General features: G+C 43.9%; 2 protein-coding genes across 2 annotated transcripts in view; one reads left to right on the top strand and one right to left on the bottom strand.

Moving 5' to 3' along the window:
* LOC134225100 (atrial natriuretic peptide receptor 1) overlaps window positions 1-24,906 on the top strand; it is a 187,217-nt gene that overhangs the window by 140,571 nt on the left and 21,740 nt on the right. Inside the window, 8 exon segments of the mRNA XM_062704883.1 lie at window positions 4,170-4,284; window positions 4,554-4,698; window positions 20,921-21,220; window positions 21,719-21,854; window positions 22,585-22,796; window positions 22,859-23,354; window positions 23,478-23,633; window positions 24,542-24,543. Coding sequence (XP_062560867.1) covers window positions 4,170-4,284; window positions 4,554-4,698; window positions 20,921-21,220; window positions 21,719-21,854; window positions 22,585-22,796; window positions 22,859-23,354; window positions 23,478-23,633; window positions 24,542-24,543 — 1,562 coding nt within the window.
* Window positions 23,462-24,422, bottom strand: LOC134225099 (uncharacterized). The gene is made up of 3 exons (XM_062704882.1): window positions 23,928-24,422; window positions 23,669-23,863; window positions 23,462-23,601 (listed from the first exon to the last, which is right to left on the bottom strand). Coding segments are annotated over exons 1-3 (618 nt in total). The 5' UTR covers window positions 24,349-24,422; the 3' UTR covers window positions 23,462-23,599.

Below are 24,906 nucleotides of genomic sequence, written 5' to 3'. Positions count from 1 at the left end.
GATCGCCTTGGATCCGTAGGTAGGAATAGCACCACACAATACAACTCACACTACCGAACACAATCCGCGATAAGACACAGCACATACGTCTGGCTCGTTCAAGCTATCGGCACGGAATGCAAACGGTTCAGTTGCAAAATTTACAAAACTAGCTACAAAAATGGGCCTGGGGCCCATAACAATAACAATAACAGTAAAACAATGGTGAACGCATAGTTGTTTGTTTGGCTTAATTGATTGAAAGACAATCTAAAGGGGTAAGGTGAATAATTCGCAAATTTAAGTGAAAATGAAAGATCATGTTCATTTTTGCCATTGCTGCTCAATAATGAATCAATAATAATAAATTGTAATTTGTAATATTCGCTCATACTGCCGCTAACCGCAAGTCGAGCACATCTGTGTATGGGGCTCCATATACAGATGTGCTCGATTTGCGGTTAGCGGCAGCATAGATGTCATACAAAAGATTATATGAGTGAAGCCATTTTGCCGTGTGGGTGCGTTATGCTCTGTTGTCCCTACTATTCTTCTGGTAGCATTTTTCTCGTCTGTCACTCGCTGGCACTCCTCATCAAACCAACCATTTAGTTTCCGTCACTGTGCAGTGTCTACCACTTCCTGCGCTATTGTAGTCACAGTTTCATGGTTATTCTCCCACAATCTGTTAACGTCACCAGATCCGTTGACATCTCTCCGCTCGTCCAACTACGGCCCTACTGTTCATTCACCCCATTCAACTGTCAAGCGTTGAATATTGAAACGTATCGTTATCTTGTTTTTAAAATTCGTGACGCTGGATAGTCGCGCCCTAATTTTTTCAACAACGAGGTAGTGATCCGAGTCAATGTACGAGCTTCTGAAGGACCTCACACCTGCAAAGTCCGAAAAATATAGTCCGTTGATCCCTACATTGTCTATCTGTGAGCAAGTGTAGCCATTTGGGTGTTGCCAGGTATGTTTGAGGATATTTGTACGTGCGAAGTGGGTAATGAGGTCATCACAATTCGCAAACCATTATCGTTGGTAGCGGAATGAAGGCTTTCCGTACCAATGACAGGGCGAAAGAAGCTTCCTCTTCCGATCTGCACGTTTGAATCCCGATAACAATCTTTACATCGTGTGTTAAGTTTTCTCCGTAGGCCTTATAGAACGTATCCTTTACGTCATCAGGCTTATACTATGTACGCACTAACATGTTATTTAATTTATTGACAAAAGAAAGCTCATCAAGATAGCCGAATAACATGTTACAAGGCCCTAATGCGAACATAGTATTATACTTTGTTCGCACTAGGTCCTTGTAACATGTTATTCGGCTATCTTGATGAACTTTCTTTTGTCGATAATTTGAATAACATGTTATTCAGGCCGTAGTGCGAACATAGTATTATTGTACGTTTGGGGCAAAGATGCTGATCAGGCAGTAGTTGAATAATTTTCCCAACCGGATAACACGCTTCTCTGCTTCCCGATCACAATGAAGCTCTGTTAACGCCGCTATAGTAGATGTGATACTTGAATGAAGTGTTTGCGAGGGGATTCACTTTCTCCGGTTTTGGGCCACTGTATTACCTGGCTTGCTGCCACGCTCACGCTTACCTCACAAGGAGCCCAGCACTTGTGGGTTCACTTGAGGTTCTCACGTTTCAAGATCCGACTTTCCAATCGTTGTCCTTTATTCGTTGCTAGGTCTGTTGCAATTGAATCTATTCGTTTACTCTATTTTTGTCTTTCTTAGTATCTATAAACATGAAAACTTCGGTAGACTACTTTACCAGGGTTGCGCTACCAACATCGTGTTGAAGGGGCTGCCTTCTTGATGCTGACACGGGAGATTTTCAGCCGAAGAATGGTTTATCTCCTAAACACTCGGACGATGATCAGCCTCCCTCCCCTAACATGGGCAACATACGCTATTGTGATCCGCTCCTAACATGGAGAACAGACTCACACATCGCCCTCACTCCTCACTGTCAGCAAACGACTTTAATTCCCACAGAGATTGGTTACCCGAGCCGGCCGGCACTATTTACCATGCCACTATTGAGTAAATACACCTGAAGGTGTATATCCTGCCGCGATAAACCGAAAACTAGTTGGCGTGCGTCGATTCGGTTTATGGAAACGATAAATTGAGAATTTATTCCAAATCACAATCCCTATTCACATAGTTCTCTGTCCAATTTTGGAAATTCTAATCAATCACGAAGTAGTAAATACGAATTGTACAGTTATAACACTCATGCATTCGACTTTCTCGTGTAAATTCTCGTTAGCTTTTGAACCTGTAATCAATAATTTGAAAAATGTACTAAATAAAAACCAAATGAACTTTTTTTAGATAAACATACCCCAAGCAGCACACTAGTCATAAACGGCTTACTGTGTTAAATTTATTATTATTAACATCTTTATTATAGAGATAGCTGCAAACGGCTCATCTGTTAAGATTAAAGCTAGTCATATATGAGTAGCTGCAACTAAATCGGTGCTACTTGGGACTATCCTTAAACTCCCCGGGTAGACGATAATGGCTCATTAACAGTAAAACGTGATATTGATAACAAAACATGATACTAACTTGTTTGAAATAAGAGTAAAAATAACAAGCGAAAATAACAAAAAAAAAATATAAAAAATCATAACATAACATCAGGTCTTGCCATTAACAAGAACTTATCAATATCTTGAGCTATTAGTTTGTTCTTATTAATAGCAAAACCTGATATTTTTATGATATTTCGGTGCAATTTTTTGTTATTTCCACTTGTTATTTTTACTCTTATTTCAAACAAGTTAATATCACGTTTTGCTATCAATATCACAGTTTCTACCCGGGTCACGACAGGGACAAACAAAGCGTATTGCCCTGTGTGGTGTTAGCTTATTTTCGGTTCTCGTTAAAATGATCCGTATATGAACACGAGAGTGGAGTGCGTTACATATGGCGTTACGTGGCGTTACATATAAATTAAGCTAATAGTATGTCGATTTATGTTTAATGAACTATATCAAATATATGTAACAGCATTTTGTTGGCTGTGATGTTCGCCCCCAATTGCGCTCAGCACATGGTATGGTGATTTGTGTCAAAAGGTTGGCTTTTGCCGTTTAATCGATTACACCGGTGACCTGCCTGAGAACAGGGTATGATTGAAAAGGAGCTATGCAAAATTTGAACAAAATTACAATGGTTTATTTGTTTCTGTAACTACCTACTTGAAATAAAACTGTTTTCCGATATCGGTGTTTGTCAACATCCAAAAAAATCACCTACCGTTGCATTTTAAACCATTCTCTCCCCTTTTCCACGCGATAAAGCTTTCCAAAGTTGTGCCTACGGTGCCATTGAGGCACTCTTTTCGATTGCTATGCATTATTTTCTCTTACACTGCATTCGCACAGCATCCAATTTCCAAACAAATGACAACCAGATAGACAGTCTGCACTATCTTCCGTTCTTGCTGCGATAAACGAATACCAGCTTCTTCGTATTACTTGACAAAGACATGATATGTACTAATAGAAGAATGCCATTAGTGAATGTGAAAATCGTAAACGGCGATTAATTATTATTACACAACGTGAAAAAATTTCTGTTGGATTTTAGTCCACATATATTTTTACATGCATTTTCCTGGCATAGAAACTAAATTCGTGGGTAAGATTATCGAGTTATACGGCTGCCTTATTATTTAAAATCTTGAAGTATCCTCGTTAATAGGGATGACAATTTTCGTATATTGGAAATTGTCTCTACTTCCTTGGGGATAAAAGCCACATGATATACGGATGCAAAATTTGTTAACGTAACTTGAAACCTCCCAGGTAATAACTGTGAAGGCGCTTAACGAACACTAAGCTGCGAGGTGGCAATGTCCCAGAGGGGAATGTAATGCCAACAATGGAGAGAAGAATAGCCAACATTCTTGTCTGAAGCAAAACCAACAAAATCATTTTTTCGCCAACGTGAATTCTAGTTTTCAACAAATAGATAACAACGCTTTAACATAATTGATTAAACATGAGATTCAATCACTAGCTAAAACCATCATCATATTGTCTCATACGCTTCCCAAACATCGAAATGCCTAAATATTACAAGCGTCAGCAGCATCCAAATTATTAATTTTTCCCATTTTTCCTTCGTTCTTTCTCTTTTTCAGTTGTGATAATGTGTGCTAGCCCATCCACCATCAGAGAGATCATGCTGGCAGCGGCCGAACTAAACATGGTAGACAGCGGCGAATATGTCTTCTTCAATGTCGATATCTTTAGCAGGTGACTAAGCTTTCCTTTTATGATTCTAGCCGACAACAATATTCCCACCCCACCCCTCCACGCAATATCATTATCAATAATGTCTTGAAGACCGCATGGCCTAATGACTGCGATTATTGTATCGTGCTTTCTCATTTATCATTTTCCTTACCGATTTATGATCTCATCACCCACCTACCAAGAGCTTCATGCTGCTAACATTGAATTATTGGTTTATTTTTCCTCACAACATTTACCCCGTTTCCCGCACACCATGGTCTGATGAGTAGCATGGCCGCAACGAAGATACCTTCCTGGCACAAGGCGAACGATACCGAGGAACGCAACCAGAAGGCCAAGAACGCGTATACCGCCATGCTACAGGTGGTCGCCAGGCAACCGGAAGACGCAGAATATCGAAGATTCTCGGAGGAGGTAAGTTTCTTCCATCTCAGCTAGGGAGTGTGCGGCAACGTTAAGATTGCTTACTTTAGCGGAAAATACCTAACTAAACAAACGACAACAGACATCATCCGTCTGTTTTCGACCGATGTCGAAATAGGTGCGAAACAAAATTGGTATTTCCTTTCATGTAATGGCATCGCGGCGACGACGAACGACGGCTGTACGCTTTGACGCATGCCAATATCCGATAACCATCATCGGAGTTTACTAGCCGAAGGGACGATACGTGACGGAAATTCAAACAAGTCCAATAACCCTAATATATGTAAGAGAGTATATTCCGCTGGCATGATAACGAATGGAAATTCCATTGCGAAGTTAGATTGAGGAAAATTGTTCCTTAGGTCGGAAATTACAGTCAACGCGGAGAAGAGTAAGGCGTTTGGGCTCAAAGAAAAGGCGATAAACATTTCAATGAATATGAAATCTAATCAAGACGCAGGACCCAACTTCGAAAATGGATTCAACAACCAAACGTGGGACATATTTTGCGTACGTTGTCGACTATGTACGCTGATCAATATCAACTTATAAGCAGCTTGAAATGGTTGTGCTTTAATATCTGAACTGGAATAACATCGGTCTAACTTTAAGAAATTTCAACAGTTGCTACTGCCGATACTCGCATACCAATCTGATCTTATTTTTTGTCACTTTTTGTAGAAATTCGTCGTGAAGTGTCACGGAGCCGAAGTCATGTTTTTCCAATACAATTTTTCATAATTTTTTAATTATAAAATAAAAAAACGACAGAATCACCGTCTTCGACCAGAAGTCGTACAGACTGAACATCCAGCATGAGACAACGGACAGGGGGATTTACACAACACCCAGTGGACCAGCGGAGAATTATTCGTATCACGGAAAGTTTTCCCCTTACGGGGCGGGAATCGAACCCACACTCTATAGAACATGCATCTCGACGATTGACGTCGATAGCCGCTCGACCACGAAGACCACTTCTTATACAATACTGTTAATTTTAGTTTGATCACGGTTAGGGAATACAATAATACAGTCGAAAATTAGGAGAATTTATGGCAATTACGATGCTGCTGTTCACATAGTTAACATTCTTGGAGATTTAACGAGACAAACAAACATTTTCTTGGGAGACAACAATGAAAATCAGACATTCTAAAGGGATTAACGACAGACATTGAAGTGGACAGTAAGAGGAAGACATTCATGATTGGGTTAGCAGACAGCGGAATGGTCGGACTATGATTATAAATAGCCCAAGTATCTTTTTTTAACTAGTTCTATTTGTTAATTATTTAATACATGCATTCATCATTAGATCAATTATCATTAATATATATCAATTGCCTCTGGCAATTAGGATTTTTCCTCTGGTTGAATTGAACCATGTAGGAATTACAATGTTTTAAACTTAAACTAAACTTTTTTTTTTTTTTTTATTTTCTTTATTAATGAGGTTTTCGGCCCTTGACCGGTTCACCTCATATTAAACTAAACTTAATCTAATACATACTAAGGGTAGAAGGAGCTTATCGTTGAAATAGAAGATTGCAACGATTTTTGTCTAATTGAAAATTATTTTATTGGACATTTGTTGCAATGTCTCAATATTAGAAATTTTATGAAGTTTTGATACTATACCACAGAGACAACTTCAGAATCATTTTCAAAATTTTATTTTGAATCCTCTGAAGTGCCTTCTTTCTGGTATTGCAGCAACTAGTCCATATTGGCACAGCATACAATATGGCTGGTCTAAAAATTTGTTTGTGAATCAAAAGTTTGTTCCTAAGACAATGTTTTGATTTTCTGTTTATAAGTGGATATCACTTAATATATTTGTTACATTCGGCTTGAATGCCTTCAATGTAACTTTTGAAAGTTAATTTTTGATCTAGCAGAAGTCCTAAATATTTCGCTTCGCTAGACCAATTAACAATCTGTTTCAAATAAGTGGCTTATGTGGGAAAATAATAAGCTGAGATTTGGAAGCATTCGGGGAAATTTGCCATTTTTGCAAGTAAGTGGAGAAAATATCCAAACTTTTTTGCAATCTACTAATGACACGAAGGCTTCACCCTTTGGCGGAAAGGCCCGTGACATCTGCAAAGAAAGATTTTTGACACCCTGGTGGTAAATCAGGTAAGTCAGAAGTAAAAATGTTATACAATATGGGCCCCAGTATGATGCTTTGAGAACGTTAGCTCTTACAGGTAATCTATCAGATTTAGAATTCTGATAGTTTACCTGCAGCGAACGATCAGATAAATAATTTTGGATCAGTTAAATAATGTACAGAGGAAAATTAAAATTTATCAATTTTACAATCAACCCTTTATGCCAAACACTGTCAAATGTTTTCTCTATATCAAGAAGAGCAACTCCAGTCGAATAACCTTCGGATTTGTTGAGCCGAATTAAGTTCGTAACTCTTAATAACTGATGAGTGGTTGAATGCCCATGGCGAAAACCAAATTGCTCATCAGCAAAAATAGAATTGTTATTAATATGAACCATCAATCTATTTAAAATAATCTTTTCAAACAGTTTGCTTATTGAAGAAAGCAAACTGATTGGGCGATAACTAGAAGCCTCAGCTGGATTTTTGTCCGGCTTCAAAATTGGAACAACTTTGGCGTTTTTCCATTTATCTGGGAAGTATGCCAATTGAAAACATTTCTTAAATAAATTAGCCAAAAAGGATAAAGAGCTCTAAGGAAGTTTTATGATGAGTATGTAGAAAATACCATCATCACCCGGAGCTTTCATATTTTTAAATTTTCTAGTGATAGATCTCACTTCATCCAAATTTGTTTCCAACGAAGGGAAAAACATTCTCTTGATTGAGAATGTCTTCGAAGCTCCGTGTAACCTGATCCTCAATTGGACTAGTCAGACCTAAACTAAAGTTATGGGCATTTTCGAACTTCTGAGCAAGCTTATGAGCCTTTTCGCCATTTGTTAATAAAATTTTATTTCCCTCTTTAAGCGCTGGAATTGGATTTTGAGGTTTTTTTTTCAAAGAATTTTCGTTAATTTCCAAAAGGGTTACGAACTTGGATCCAACTTCGAGACATTATTCTCATAATTGGTATTTCTTAGAATAGCGAAACATTTTGCCTTTCTCGTATACTAAGTATACGTAAAGGCTGTATGATCACTCCAAAACCAAACTGGCTGGGAGAGCCATAGTGTTATATACCAATCGACTCAGCTCGACGAATTGAGGTGATGTCTGTTTGTGTGTATGTGTATGTATTTTTTTTTTTTTTACAAGGAGAATGCATTTACACACTAACCCAGTACACGTGCATTGTAGTTGCCAAACTACCACACGGAAGTGTACTGGAGTGTCGGACTCTAGACCATACCGGTAATACTGACTAAACTCCCTTGGCTCCAACCTGCCATCGTTTCCCAGGAATTACCTCCAGTACTACTTGGGATGGCAGTACTAATCGTACTCGCTCATTCTCGCGCACACATGCACCCGTCGCATGCGAGTCTGACTTGGGTGCTCGCTCTATTGCACCTCAAACACACCCTACATACTCTGTTGCACCTCTGTCATGCCGTGCGGGTCTAACTTGTGTGCCCACCCTTCTCATGCCATGTGGGTCTAACTCGGATGCCCACCCAAACCCTTGATTCTTGCTCATTCACCCCCTCCTCTCTCACACGCTACGCTCCTACGGGTCTGGCTTGTGTGCCCACCCTTCTCATGCCGTGCGGGACTAACTTTTGTGCCCACCCTTCTCATGCCGTGTGGACTAACTTGTATGCCCACCTTTATCGTACCATGTGAGACTGCTCACCTCTTTCATTCAGTTCGCGCTGACATATACTACTCAGTCATTCGACCTAACACTCCCTCTGGCATCCCTTGTGGGACTCTTCGCTTAGGGTTCCCACTTCTGACATACCATGTGAGTCTGACTCACCTCGTTCATGCCATATGAGACTAGCTCAACACGACTCAACTCATTCCTTTCGTACCATGTGAGACTGACTTGGATGCTCACCACTCCTCTGCTACGCCGCGGGGTATCAGTAGTCGTCTACTGATAGTCTACTCTCCAGCGCGGCGTGTGCAGTCCATAAATACACATATTCATTCACACTTCTGCCATGCTTCGAGGTGACGATCTCGGTTGCCACCCACTGCGCCAATACCTCTGCATGGGCAGACCATTCACACACTTCTCCGCGTTCGGCGCTTTCGCTCTAACTAACAATCACAATCACAATCTCAAGTTAGTCATGATTGACGCTTGTTGCTCGGCGCGCCAGATTCTCGCCAGATTATCCGGAGTTGTGTCCCGGCCGCAAACGTCTAGCATTGCTCTTCTTTCGACGTCGAAACGAGGACATACGAACAGTATGTGCTCTGCAGCCATGGCCTGATAGGAATTGTGTCAGATGGAAGTGAACCTCCCCATGGGTCTCCCCACCCAGCTTGATATGTTAGGAATCAGCCGGTGGGTCCACCTACCTTTCGAGGAGTTATCCCACTCGCGCTGCCATCTGGCAACCAGAAGTCACCCTGGTACGCTCGCGGGCTCCTCTGGTGCCACGTAGGTCAAAACACTCGTCCTCCCGGATGACCAGCCCGACTGGCATCATACTCGCTATCACACAGGATGCGTCGCGCGATACCGTACGGTAGGCCGATATCACCCTGAGACACATCAAGCGGTAGGTGCTCTCCAGTTTCTGCAGGTAACTGGTTACCCCAGTGCTTTTGCCCAGGACGGGCCGCCGTACCTAAGAATAGATGCGGTAACGCCTGCCAGTAGCCTACGTCTACTGGCGCACACCTGAGCTATTGGACATCATCCTCGATAATGCCGCCACAGCAGTCGAAGCCTTCTTGCACGCATATTCGACATGGCTACCGAAGGTAAGCTTGTCGTCTATGATGACCCCAAGAATCTTCAGACTCCGCTTTGAAGTGATCGCGACGTCTCCCACGTGTACAACTGCATGTTGTGCCGACTTACGGTTGCTGACGATAACCACCTCCGTCTTATGTTGAGCGAGCTCAAGGCCTTCGCACTCATCCAGTCCACCACAGTGCTGATCGCGTGTTCATGCGGTTAGCTCTTTTCGGGGATTGACTCCCCGTAGACCTCTAGGGTTTCATCGTCTGCAAAGCCTACGATCTTCACACCAGGAGGGAATTTTAGCTTCAGTACCCCGTCATACATCAGGTTCCATAGTACTGGGCCCAGGATTTACCCTTGCGGGACGCCTGCGGTAATAGGAACGCTTTTCTGACCGGCATCGGTCTCGTATAACAGCACACGGTTCTGGAAGTAGCTTTCCAAGATCCGGTACAGTCCCACCGGCAGGCTAAGCCGGCGTAACGAGAGCGCGATGGCATCTCAGCTTGCGCTGTTGAATGCGTTCTTCACGTCCAGTGTCACCAACGCACAGTATCGAATTCCGCCTTTTTCCGTTGGATCGCTACCTCTGCAGTCTTGAGGACTGAATTGATAGCGTCCACCGTGGACTTACCCATCCGAAAACCAAACTGGTTACTCGACAGGCCATCCGTACCCTCTGCGTACGGGGTGAGCCTCTGTTGAGGATGATCCCTCTCGAGCAGTTTACCCGTCGTGTCGATCAGGCAAATTGATCTGTACGCCGATGGGTCACCCGGAGGCTTCCGGCTCTTCGGCAGCAGTACCAACTTCTGTCTTTTCCATCTCTCAGGAAACAACACTCATCCAGGCATCTCTGCATAGCTAGCCTGAACATGTTCGGGTGCGCTATGATCGCTACCTTGAGGTGCACTGTTTGGAACTCCATCAGCCTGGAGCTTTGTTCATCGCAAGGGTGTTAGCCACTGCGAGTAACTCTTCGTTCGTCACCGGAGCCACCATTTCGGCTTACACTCCCAGCGCCTTGCAGCGCAGGAGGAGGCCAGCGACTCTGTGGCTCGGGACGGGAAAGAGTACTTCGATAATCCTCGCCAACCGGTCCGGTGACCGTTCGGGGGTGAAGAGCCCCTTTGGTCTTGTGGCCATCACGATCCTATAGGCGTCACCCCACGGATTGGCATTGGCACCCTCGCACAGGTTGTCGAAGATCGCTCTCTTGCTGCTCTTAATGGCCTTGTTAAGGGCCAGTCTCGCAGCTTGAAACACTTCCCGGCGGACCGCTCTTTCCTCCTCGGTGCGGGCTCGTTGCGTCCTACGTCTATCCTTGAGGCAGGCTGATCGTAGGGCTGCAATTTCGGCACTCCACCAGTATACCGGGCGTCCTGCCATTTCTTGGCAGGGCTTTCCTCGGCATAGTAGCGTCGCACGCGCGTGATAGGACAGCTATCAGCGCATCCCCGCTTAGACTGTCGGTGTTGGCCTCCAGTCCCAGGGCCGAGGTGAAAACTTCTCTGTCGAAGTGATCGGACTTCTACCCACGGACCTAACAAGGATCACCCGCCTCGGACGCTGCACACCATAGTTGATCTTGAAAACGAATTGCTAGGGTGATCACTATGGTGTAGCCCTCGTTCTACCCTCCAGTCCAGGTCCGAGACCAGACTGGGGCTGACAAACGTTACATCTATCCATGACTCGGCCCCATTCCTACGGAATGTGCTACTGGCTCCGTCATTGACAAGCACTGCGTCGAGTTTTGCAAGTGCCTCGAGTAACGCTTGTCCTCTTGGGGCAGCAGCTGCCCCATTCCACTGCCCAAGCATTAAAGTCTCCCGCTATAACGAACGGGCCTGACCTACTAGGGTCGGCCGATAGCCCTGTCGATCATCTGGATTGAACTGTTCCATTTGCCACCTTGGTGGGCGTAGCAGCTACAATAGAACACCCCATTGATCTTGGCTATCGCGACACCCTCCGCGGAGGAGTGTACAACCTCTTGAACGGGGTACCTTCCCGTTGTGCAGATTGCCGCCGGCCTAGACCCGTCCGCCACCCAGTTGCCATTGCCCGGCAGGGACGTTGTACGGGTCGGACAGGAGGGCGACATCGATCCTCGACTACGAGACCGCATGCCACAGCAGTTGCTTGGCAGGTGCACAGTGATTCAGATTCAGCTGTGTTACTTGCACGGCTTTTTCCGATTGGCTTCTCCGAAGGGACACGCAGGCCCACCCATAGCATAGTTCCGGGCCTGCTTCTTACTGGCAGGCAGATAAGGCACCTAGGTGCGCCTTGTCGCATTCCTGTGCCTTTGTGTCCCTCCTCGCCGCAGCGACGACACATCTTGCTTCGGTCTGGGCCCTTGCAGTCATAAGACTTGTGCCCGGACCTCAAGGCACCACCGGTAGCACCTTGTCCACTGAAGGTGGCTGGAGCACGCTTTACTGGGGCATACTGACCAGCCGATCTTCAGCTTCCCTTTCTCAATGACCTTTTTGGCGTCAGCCACCGATAGTCTGAGATAGGCTACACTGCGTACCAAAGAATCCCCTCTTAGACGTACAGAGGGACCGCTCAACCTCTGTGCCGCACTGCTCTTTGACGGCAGAGGACGTCTTCCGCGGTCGTGACCTCATCCAGCTGCTTACACTGGACGGTCACTTCCGCACCCAACGACCTGACCTGAGCGCCGTTACCCAAGACCTCCTGGGCAAGCTTTTTGTAAGCCACCCTGCTGGATTGCGCGCCACGCTTCAGTACCAAGATCAATTCGCCGTTCTTGGTACGTCTGACGCTGCGCACGTCTGGCCCAGGGCCGATAGGCTATCGGCCGCCTGCAGCGATTTGGCGACATCCGGCGTATTTGTCCTTGCCGGTTTTCACCAACAAGGCCTCGCCTCTGTCGCTCACTTTCTTCGTAGGTCGAGGGGTGTTCGACTTCCGCGCCCTACTGACCAGTTGCCAAGGATTCGCATCCCTCTTCGGCGAGTACCGATGGCTGGCTGGGGCCAGCTTGTGACTCAGCAACTTGTGCCTGTCTAGTGCCTTTCGCCTTCTTGGGCACACGCCCCTCAGGCTCCGGTGCACCATCCAGGCGACGCTTCGCCTTAATGGTAGCGCGTTTGGGTCGCTTCGAACTTGGCGTTTTCGCCCTCACTGGCCGTAAGGGCGGTCGCCTCTTTCACCGCAGTAACACCGCTAGGGGAGGAGAGGCCTTGGTCTGCGTACCTTTGGCTACCTTCTCTGCTGCCGCTACACGCCTGATATAAGCGACCTGTTCTTGTCTTGCGACACGAACAGCTCGCCGGAGCACCAACAGGCTCTGCTTAAGCTCCTTGTTGGTGTTCTGCCTGCCGCTTACGAACTCGATGATCTCATCGAGTTGCTCGGCCACCACCCGTATCCCTGGTAGTGGCTCGTCAGGCGTGCAGGCAGGGCTACTCCCCACCACCACTGGAGACTCTTCGGTACTGCCAATAGCAGCAGCCGTCACTCCACTCGCCCCCTCTTTAATAGGGGTACCTCGCTAGACCCCTTTTGGCAAAGGGGTCCGTCACCCAACTCCAAAGACTGATTTCGTTCAATACTCATTGCTTATGGGTCTCCCTCAGGCTGCCGCCGAATCCTACTGGAGAAGTCGCCTTTAGTGATCCCATGGTTATCTATGCCTGCCCTTGCGGCAAGCAGGGAGGCCATGCGAGGGTTGACACTTGCGTGTTCAGAGCCAGATCAACGCAAGTCAGGAAAGGGCATCTGAGCCTACTCCCACCCAGTAGGCAAAACTGGATGGCAGGATTGGGCAGCGCGCTACAAGGCCCGCCACGGTTTTATGGGACGGAAGACAGCCTAGCCATTAGCCCACTCACCGTTTCGAGTCGGTGTCACCCGGCCCTACTAAGAGAGTAGAATGTCAGACTGCCAGCCCTCACTTCACAATATAACAATATCCAAATACAAGACCAGTACACGCAACCAGTTTGCCATAATCAGGGTCTTTACTGATATCAACCCTGATGTGCCAGTAGCACTCCCTGGGCTTGTGCTTTTGAAGCGGCACACAGTCGCTTTGATAGAGTCTGATTACGGGCACTTGTGGTTTTTGGGAGGATTTTAGCAGAGCCCACTGCTAAGTCCCACCACGCCATAGGCAGTTCCTCCTGACTCACAGACAGCTGGGGAGGGGTCGTCAAGCCCTTGGACATGGTCCATGCTGTCCCTGCTGTCCCCATGCCCCCTGTGTATGTATGTATGTATATGTATGTGTAAGTGTGTATGTGTACAAAATTTTGTAGACACCCTTTTTGGAACTTAGCATTACTCGCAAATAAGTTCCAACTGAGAATCCTGTCCCATTGTTTGCTATTAAAAATTGGCCAGATTGGACTATGGGACTGTAGTTATGGTCAAAATACTATTTCCTATATGCAAAACACGCTAAAAAAGCACTCACTCACATTTTTAGTATCTTTTTACACGAGAAAGGCACCGACACCGCTAGGTGTATTAATCAGGGTTTTTTAATTTCATTTTGCAAATCTCACCCAATAACTTTCAACGCGTGATGGCGAGTTTTTGGTTTTGCCTTCGCCTCTACATTTTTAAGACGGATCAGTAGCTGAAGATCGTCGTCAATAGTAATGGAATTGAATTTAATTTCACATTTAGGAATTGCAATGCCTCTGGCTTCGAAAATTAAATTTGTCAAAGATACGAAGGCATTATCAATATCACTTTTTGGTATCGAGTGGAATATCAACATCAAAATTCCTATCGATATACGTTTTATAGAAATCCCAATCAGCTCTATGATAAATAAAATTAGAGCTGATTGATTTGTTATTAACTTCCTGTTAGATTTCAAGCCTCACAGGAAGGTGATCAGAGTCAAAGTCAGCATGAGTTACCAATAGCCACAGCTGACTTGAATCCGTCAAAAACTAAATCAATTGTAGATGGATTTCTGACTGGAAGAAACAAGTTGGTCAATTGGGGTATTGAATAGTTTAATATCCCGCAGGACAATCTACAAATAAAATTTTACCATTGAAATTGCTTTGAGCCTTATTCCATGAACAATGTTTGTCATTGAAGTCACCAATTATGAAAATTTAGATTTGTTGCGAGTTAGAATTTTAAAGATCAGCTCTCAACAAATTCCTTTGCTGCCCATTGCATTGGGAAGGCAAGTAGGCAGCAATAAAAGAGAATTTTCCAAAATTTGTTTCAACAGAAACTCCCAAGGTTTGAAAAACTTTGGTTTCAAAAGAATAATATAATTTGTGTTTGATATGTCTATTAATGACAATGGCGACCCCACCACAGGAGCTATCAAGACGATCATTTCGGTAAATAAAATAATTTGGATTTCTTTTGATGAAAAGACCAGGTTTTAAATATGTTTGGCAATGGTAATGTGCACATTATGAACTGTTAGGAAGTTGAATAATTCATCTTCCTTACCCTTTAAAGAGCGGACAAAAACAAAAAAATGGAAAAATTTGTAATTGTGTATTATTAATATTGATTTATTTCTAGAAATTGTGTGCGTGTGTTTTTTTTTTTTTTCAATGGAACAACTTGATTTCTTTATGGAAAGCTCTTCTTTTATATCTGCAATTTATGATTTTAAAAGTGCTTATTTATTTTGGTTTTGGGGAAAATTCTAAATTGTTTTTGGAAATTTTGCATAATTTGGGGAAACTATATTTATTCGTTGCTTATACGCAGATTTCTTTATTGGCAATTTCCTAATTTGTTATAGGAAATTTCTTATTCCTTACGGAAATTTTATTTTGCTGCCATGGGATTTGCTCTCCAACATCAATGTGTACAGTCCGAGAGCTCTAGTATTTTTAATGGTCTTTAACGGCACTGGCCACTTCTTCAAGGTCTGTCGGGGATGGGAAGGAATTGATGATGCAATCATTCGCCCACTGCAAGCCGAGAACACATCTGCACTCGTCTCGAGCTCATGTGAAATTTCATTGGAATCTGGGGATTAGGTTCTATGGCAGAGGTTTGTCTTCGTTAACGGGTTACCAATGTGATAGTAATGACAGGGTGAGTATATTCTAATTGGATGCCGAAACGAGTTTTTTCTGCTCATTTCGAATTCTAACAGTAACCAGCCAGAATTAGGCAAGTTGTTTGTATAAGATATACGTTGAAAACGGTTTGAAAGACCATTTCCAGAAAAGATATAAAGTAGGTGGAATGGAACGGGCCTGGGATTGAACCTACAACCTCCTGCGTATGAGGTAGCCATATGATCACCTAGCCCGTTTATTGAAACACTACCGCAACTATTAGCATAGCATAACCGACCGCACATAATCCTGGATTGGCTGTCGATAGAGACGTTAAATGCGCCAGAAAACAGCCTGGGACCTCTTTGTTCAACACCTGGCCATGTCCTTACGATCAGTGGGGATATGGGTAGGATGTGTTGATTAGATACCTACTTAAGAAGATGCGGAGTAGTTGCGCGACCTTCATAGATATCTGGAGTTGGAATTTGGATGGGTAATTATGGGATGCTTTCCATGACGAAAAAGCGTAAATTTCAAGGTGTACCAAATGTGAAACAACGGCATTTGGTATTGAATAAAATGTGAATGGTAAATAGCGAAATAAATTCTACATACTATACTATATAATAGTTGTTGAATTCATTATCGTGTGATGCCAGAGCCCTCGCCTCACCAAATGCTGCCGAAAGAGATTGATTATGTGGTTACGTAATTTCATGTAAGTAGCTATAAAAAATAATTCAATAACCTATCCGCTGCAGGCCCTTTGCGGGCAGCAGGGACTATGTCCAAGGGCTTGACGATCCCTCCCAGGCCATCTGCGAGTTGTGGCGCCTACCTAGGATGTGGTGGGGTTTGACAGTGGGCCCTTTTAAACCTCTATAAAAGCTGCATGTATCCGCAAGTAGGCTCCGCCAAAGCGACCGTGTGTGCCACTCAAAGCGCATGCCCAAGTCCTGGTGTTAGGTGGGACGCTTAATAGCCCCTGACACGACGGCCCTCCAGCGAGACAGGAGGTTTGCGCAGGCTCAATAAGCCGCCTGGAAACCAACAATAATTACGAACAATATAAGAGATAATGCGACTCGATATAATCGGCAAAGACCTAGGCGACGAATAAAGGATCACGATTGGAAGTTTGGAACATGGAACTGCGAGTCGCTAGGTTTCGCAGGTTGCGACAGGATGATACGATGAATTACATCCCCGCAACTTCGACGTCGTCGTGGCGCTGCAGGAGATTTGCTGGACAGGACAGAAAGTGTGGAAAACCAGGCATCGGGCGGCTACCTTCTACCAAAGCTGTGGCACCACCAACGAGCTGGGAATCGGCTTCATAGTGCTGGGAAAGATGCGCCAACGATGATTGGGTGGCAGCCAATCAACGCAAGGATGTGCAAGCTGAGGATTTAAGGTCGTTTCTTCAACTATAGCATCATCAACGTGCACTGCCCACACGAAGGGAGACCCGACGACGAGAAAGAAGCGTTCTACGCACAGCTGGAGCAGACATACGATGGATGCCCACTGCGGGACGTCAAAATCGTCATCGGTGACATGAAAGCGCAGGTAGGAAGGGAGGAAATGTATAGACCGGTCATCCGGAGGAAAAAGCGTCAGCAAGAAGATCGAGACCGTGAAGAGACGGAGCAACTGTACCGCGCTAATAACACACGAAAGTTCTACGAGAAGTTGAACCGTTCACGTAAGGGCCACGTGCCACAGCCTGATATATGTAAGGACTTAAACGGAACCTTCTTACGAACGAGCGTGAGGTGATCCAAAGGTGGCGGCAGCAACTACGAAGAGCACCTGAATGGCGATGTGGCAGACGAAGATGGCGGTATGGTGATGGACCTGGGGAACGCGCGCATAATTCTACCGGCTCCGGATCTCCAGGAAACCAGGAGGAGATTGGTCGGTTGAAGAACAACAAAGCCCCTAGGGTTGACCAGGAGGAGAGCTATTTAAACACGGTGGTGAGGCACTGGCCAGAGCGCTGCACTGGGTCATTACCAAGGTTTGGGAGGAGGAAGCTTTGCCGCAGGAGTGGATGGAAAGCGGTGTCGTGTCCCATCTACAAAAAGGGCGATAAGCTGGATTGTAGCAACTACCGCGCAATCACATTGCTGATCGCCGCCTACAAGGTACTCTCCCAAATTTTATGCCGTCGACTAGCACCAATTGCAAGGGAGTTCGTGGGGAAGTACCAGGCGGGTTTTATGGGCGAACGCTCCACCACGGACCAGGTGTTCGCTATTCGCCAAGTACTGCAGAAATACCGCGAATACAACGTGCCCACACATCATCTTTTCATCGACTTCAAAGCCGCATATGATACAATCGATCGGGACCAGCTATGGCAGATAGTGCACGAACACGGATTTCCGGATAAACTGACCAAAGCGACGATGGATCGGGTGATGTGCGTAGTTCGAGTTTCAGGGGCATTCTCGAGTCCATTCGAAACCCGCAGAGGGTTACGGCAAGGTGATGGTCTTTCCTGTCTGCTATTCAACATCGCTTTGGAAGGGGTAATACGAAGAGCAGGGATTAACACGAGTGGTACAATTTTCAATAAGTCCCTCCAGCTATTTGGCTTCGCCGACGACATAGATATTATGGCACGTAACTTTGAGAAGATGGAGGAAGCCTACATCAGACTGAAGAGGGAAGCCAAGCGGATCGGATTAGTCATCAACACGTCGAAGACGAAGTACATGATAGGAAGAGGTTCAAGAGAAGACAATGTGAGCCCCCCACCGCGAGTTGGCATCGGTGGTGACGAAATCGAGGTGGTAGAAGAATTTGTGTACTTGGGCTCACTGGTGACTGCCGAAAATGATACCAGCAGAGAAATTCACAGACGCATAGTGGCTGAAAATTGTACATACTTTGGACTCCACAAGACGCTCCGATCGAATAGATATAATAGTAGTCCTCTACGGACACGAGACCTGGACGATGCTCGTGGAGGACCAACGCGCACTTGGAGTTTTCGAAAGGAAAGTGCTGCATATCATCTATGGTGGGGTGCAGATGGCGGACGGTACGTGGAGGAGGCGAATGAACCACGAGTTGCATCAGCTGTTGGGAGAACCATCCATCGTTCACACCGCGAAAATCGGACGACTGCGGTGGGCCGGGCACGTAGCCAGAATGTCGGACAATAACCCGGTGAAATGGTTCTGGACAACGATCCGACGGGCACAAGAAGGCGAGGTGCGCAGCGGGCAAGGTGGAAGATGACTTGCGGACCCTCCGTAGACTGCGTGGTTGGCGACGTGTAGCCATGGACCGAGCCGAATGGAGAAGACTCTTATATACCGCACAGGCCACTTCGGCCTTAGTCTGAATAAATAATAATAATAATAACCTATCCGCAGAAATTTTAATGATTTAATCATCGAGTATGGTTTTACGCACGTTTTAGTGTGAATCCTCTTATCACCTCTTCACCCTCTCAGAGTATGGCCACTAGGCTGCCGTAATCTGGTAAAGTGGCGTATACGCCAATTTACAATATACGTGTTTTTCATTTTTCTTTTAAAATTAGAACACTACCGCAACTATTGGTACAAAAAGAACGAGAAAATTACAAAGTAGACCCGTAACGCTGGGTAGACACCTTTACGTGATGTGTTACGGGGTAAGATCTACCACGGTCACATTGCCAGCTACAGGCAAATATTGACCCAACGAATTACCTTCCTCATTATCTAACTCCGTGGTACTTATGAGGGTGTCGCTAAGTCGGTGGCCTCTCGTTAAGTAAGTAGCACATCAACACTTCCTTCCTCTCCCTAGTTACGATGAAGATGGGCGTGGCCAGGAGTAGTAATCCTTATCCTTTTGATATTTTTGTCTAAGACTGAAATCAGGGACCATGCCCCTTCTTGATTTCTGATAGCATTCTAGATAAGGATCTCAAAAGTAAAACATGAGCATTACTAGTGTCCAATCTACGAATTACACCGTAACAATGCTAATGCCAATGTTAATGCTAATAATGACGAGAAAAATACAAGGTATTTTATTTATGCTTTACCGGTGTTGGGGGAATTTCTTAGCTGTTTCCTTATATTTCGTGGTGAGATACGTCAACTGATAGACTGACAATGTGGGGTACCGTTGATTTCGTATATTCTATAAAAATTATACTACCGCAACCATAGGAATACCCATGATTATCGGATCAGTGGCGTAGCCACGGGGGTGGTTTTGGGCATAAACCCCACCCCCCACAAAAACAAAATTTTTAGAAGAAATTTTATTTTTTCGAATTTTTTTTTTCAGGAAACCCTCCCCCAAACCAATTTTCTGGCTACGCCACTGTATCGGATCATTTGCCTATTGGAGAACGAGCTGGATTTGAAGAAACAATGGGTAAAAGAATCAAAATAGGTCGACCCCACCATTGCACAAAACCTCATAAGAGGTGGAAAGGGAAAGTGCGGGCATTCATTCATGGAGAGAATATCCAATAAATCAATAAAATAGAAACCTAACCATAATGTTGCAATTTATTTCCCAATATTTTGAGAAAAAAAATACGACTACACCCAATATTTTTTTTACACGGTTGGTATTTTTTAATTTCCTGGTCAACCTGATTTTTCACAGCGTTTTAAATACCACCTGAATTTTCTTTGATTTTTTGTGAATTTTTTCATGGGGTTAACTCATAGTTTCATCAACGCTGAAGGTCGTAATCAACTAAAACCCACCCGTGTAAAAAAAGAATCAGGTATAATGAATTTTTGACGACCACTTTCGAGTGTCTTATTTTAATCGAGTACAATCTTTAGACAATATAATCCAAGATTAACTATTTCAATTTCAAATCATTTTTATCCACTAGCAAAAGGAGCATCCCCCCCAATCAATTCATTTTCATTCCAAACAAATTGCCATTGCTAGCAAATTGGATCTCTACGATAAATGATTTATACGTCTTGAGACGAACAGCAAACATATGTACGTACATAATTCCCATTCATGAAATGGGTATGGGTTTCACCGAAAAAAAACGGAAGCAAATGTTCAAAATTGAATAATAGAGTTTTGCAATCGCACATGAAATGCACTGACGGTAGTGATGATTCGATCAAGGAATGTCGAGAAATGTAATTCTGATTCCCCCTGCTCAGTTTGAAATTTTTTGAAAATTATGTGAGTGCATTTGACACTTGAAAGATGGATTCACCTCCAAGATATATTTCCCTAACCATAAGTTGGTGGTGGGTTCAATGGAATTACCTGTCTCGACTGAAAGTCACTTTTCCTCGCACTCCACAGGTAAAGCTGCTCACCAAAACCAAGTTCAACTACACTTATGCGGAGGATGAGCCGGTGTCAACATTTGTGACTGCGTTTTACGATGCCGTGCTGCTCTACGCGTATGCCCTCAACGACAGTATCAGCCTTCTCGGCGAGCAGCGCGCACTGAAGCAACCAATCAATGGAACGTTTCTGACGCATCTTATGTGGGGCAAATCCTTCAAAGGTATCACCGGGAATGTCACAATCGATTCTAATGGAGATAGGATCTCGGACTATTCGCTTCTGGACCTTAATCCGGAGACCGGAATGTTTGAGGTATGGTTGTAACTGATGAATACGCTCAAGTCTGCTAAGATGACAAATGTTTGCCACCGTATATTGGGTAAGATTCTTAGTAAATGTTGCCTTCAAGGATCAGGAGTGCATTTATAAACTGTTTTTTTCTCACATTTTTATGAAACATCTACAATTTCGTGAAGTAAAACTCAATTGCGACACCTTCCTAATCAAAACGATAAAAGTGGACGCATGGCACGTTGTTTCATTTTATCTGCCAGCTAAGAGGCGCTTATGTTGTCCGCATAGTAGAATTAAATAAAATTAATGGTCTATCGAAAAATCGAATTATGTTATTTTATCTATGTTGCTGCGCTTGAGTTAGTTTGGTAATTTCGAATAATTTTAAAATATATCCTATCACATCCTATCACAATACGTGTGGCAAATATTTATCACACTGTCAATTCATGTCGTTCAAGTTATCGAAAAACATAAGGTAATGACGATACTTTATGATTCATATTTCCTTTCAAGATAGTAGCAAACTACTTCCATGATGGGGGCTTGCAGTTCGTAGAAGGCACAGAAATTCACTGGTCTGGAGGACGAACGAAAGCTCCTCCTGACAGACCAACCTGTGGATTTGATGGTTCCTTATGTCCCGACAAGTGTAAGTACCTAACTATAATATGGAGTAAGGTGGCTCAAAAAACATTTTTTTATAGGTTGTCCTCTTGTTCTCTGATTTTCTGGACAAAGTTTCAGTCAAATAGGTCAACGTTTGGGCGGTGCTAAACTCATTTAAAGTTTATATGTTTATATATATAACATGTATAAAAAAACAGTAATTTCAAGTTAGATGGCACCATTTGCGATGAAGAATTATGAAACTCATTGTTCTTCATCGTAAATGGTCTAATAATGCTTCTAATAACTTTTTTTTATCTTTATTAAAAAGATTTGCAGCTCTATGCTTGTTCGTCTCTTCGCTTCAAATGACTGTTTTTCGATGTTTCGCCATACATTTTTCCATATAAACTTGCAATTAGTTTAGCTCACGAATTAACCGATTTGGGCGAAATAAGAAGGTGACCCATCAAAATACTTGAAATATATTTTTGTTTCTTCATACTAAGATCGTTATGTCTTATTTGTCTCCTGAAGGACAAGGTGGGAAAATAAAAAAAATAAACATTAAAATGCGGAATTGCTAAAGAATATTTTGAAAATCCCCAAAATTTTCCGAAAGTTTTATTGTTGACCTCACTCCCTTTCGAATATTTTTGCTCAAAAAATCCGAAGGGGTACATTTTTTTAATATTTGTTTCTGCCCAATTTGAACCACCTAATATGTGGGGATATCTCATCTCAATTTATAACTTCAATAATACTCTAAACAGCTCTACCCGGATACGCAATACTATCTCTGATTCTGGGCTTGTGTGTCATATGCATGGGAATAGCGTCGCTCATGGGATATCGCCATTACAAACTCGAAGCGGAGATCAACTCCATGACATGGAAAGTGCACGCCAACGAGGTACTTTCCTGCAATCCTAGTCAGGGCCATCGGGGTAGTCTACACCTGATGTCCAAACGTGGCAGCCAAGCCGTAAGTACACCCTCGGATGTGGCTCGTAGTAATTTATGAACCAATTAATAGTACGATTTCAGACTATATACTCCGAGGACCTTAATTCGCTGCCTGGTGACCGGCAGATCTACATTCAGTTTGGGTTCTACAAAGGTTGCAAAGTGGCAATCAAGAAGATCAGCATTAACAATTTGAACCTGAACCGCACGATGATGCTGGAGTTCAAGCGAATGAAGGACATCCAGCATGATCATCTCGTTCGGTTCTACGGTGCCTGTATTGATCCCTCTCCGGAACCGTTCATTCTGACCGAGTACTGCCCGAAGGGCTCCCTGCAGGACATCCTGGAGAACGAAACCATCAAGTTGGACTGGATGTTCAAGATATCGCTAATGCATGACATCGTCAAAGGTATGGCGTTTCTACACTCCACCGAGATTCACTCACACGGTGCGCTCAAATCGTCCAACTGCGTCGTGGATTCACGCTTCGTGCTGAAGGTTACCGACTTTGGGCTGCATCAGCTTCGCGGACCAACCGACGAACAGGATCAGGAAAGTTACGCCTACTGGAAAAGTGAGTAATCTTTCTCATTATGTCAGTTATTTTTATACCTAAAACTCCAATGTTCTATGCCTTACACCATTTTTATTTTACAAATATTTTTAATTCTGTACATGCCTCACTTTATACGCCCAGAACTACTGTGGACCGCCCCTGAGCTCCTTCGGGATCCTCACCATGACCCAGCCGGGACGCCGAAGGGTGACGTCTACTCGTTCGGTATCATTGTGCACGAGATTGTTTCAAGACAGGGACCGTTCTACATCGCAGATGATGATAAGTCCCCTAAAGGTAAGTTCTTATCGTTAAACTATGTCGGTACTTACATTTACGGAACGGGAACATGAATAGCGGACAGCATGGTGTTTGAGGTTCATCGGTATCCCGGGGAAGTTTAAGCGGTTCTTTCTCTATCTCTTGCAACCACAGTAGCCGTGGCTGTCGCCAGGGATTCTCGATTTCAACCGCGGGTTTATATTTCTTTACTGATTCTTCAAAGGCTTCTTCCCAGTTTTGGGGAGCTGCGGCAATTAGAGTTGATATTATATCTGACAAAGTGTACACTATTTGCATCTACCACCGCACCATAAACTTTAATAATTTTTATTCGTCTGGGAATTATGGTGCGTCTTCGTTGATATTCAAGCAGTGCATCTTTGAAGTAAAGTCTCTTCTTCTCCGTCAGACCCGTCGAACTTGAAGGATTAGCAAAGGATATGCTTTGTATCCGTTTTCGAAAGTCATCCACGCTTGGATCCGGACTTCGACGAGATATACTGCCACTTGTTGATGGTTTGCGGGCCAAGAAGATTGACTGTCGTTCCCGCTTGATATTGTCCAAGCACACTGAAAAGGTAGATCTCTGCGGGGGCTCATATAGTTTGTAGCGAGATTTCGAAATTACTACACGTGTCGGTCGTCTATCACTTGCCGTCGGCAATGTTCCATCATTTTTATATACGACCGATTTTTTTGGGCGTTTTTCCTCCCCATCATTGTGAGGCATTTTTTGAATACTCTAAGAACACAACATTACACTGTTAATTTTGACAGCAGTTTCCGAAACAATGAATTCGCGGCTCAAGCCCTACTGTGGTTATTGATATGTGCGATGTGCGATCAAGGGCTGTGCGCGTGCTTAATAAATCATTACAGAAGCCCTTATTAGGTAGGCCTTCACTCTCTTTTCAATTGCAAAGAAGTTTATCTCGTTCAACTTTTAGCAAGCCAATTGAACTCACTTCATTTAAAGTGTGTATGGAAATTACTGTGAAACCGACCCTTATGTGAAATACCGTTCCGTGAGGTGGCCCATGAAATATTTATATATAATCAACGCATTGACTACATAGAATACTTCTTAAGCTGAAAGGCAGTTGTTGTTGCGAAGCGATTTGTCGTTTGGAAGCAAAGTTATGAAAAAAACAAAAATGCTCATTATTGAACTTGATATTCTTCTTTTACGTGTTAAATTGAATTTCCCACGATTCAGTATTCCCTTAGTAACATTTTTTGCAAGCATCAAATCGTTTCGCAACAAAGAAGACCTGTTCCCTGTAAAACT

The sequence above is a fragment of the Armigeres subalbatus genome, chromosome 3 (genome assembly GCF_024139115.2).
Source record: "Armigeres subalbatus isolate Guangzhou_Male chromosome 3, GZ_Asu_2, whole genome shotgun sequence".
Classification (NCBI taxonomy): domain Eukaryota; kingdom Metazoa; phylum Arthropoda; class Insecta; order Diptera; family Culicidae; genus Armigeres; species Armigeres subalbatus.
Note: the sequence above shows the minus strand (reverse complement) of the source record. Positions and strands in the feature narration are given on the sequence as shown.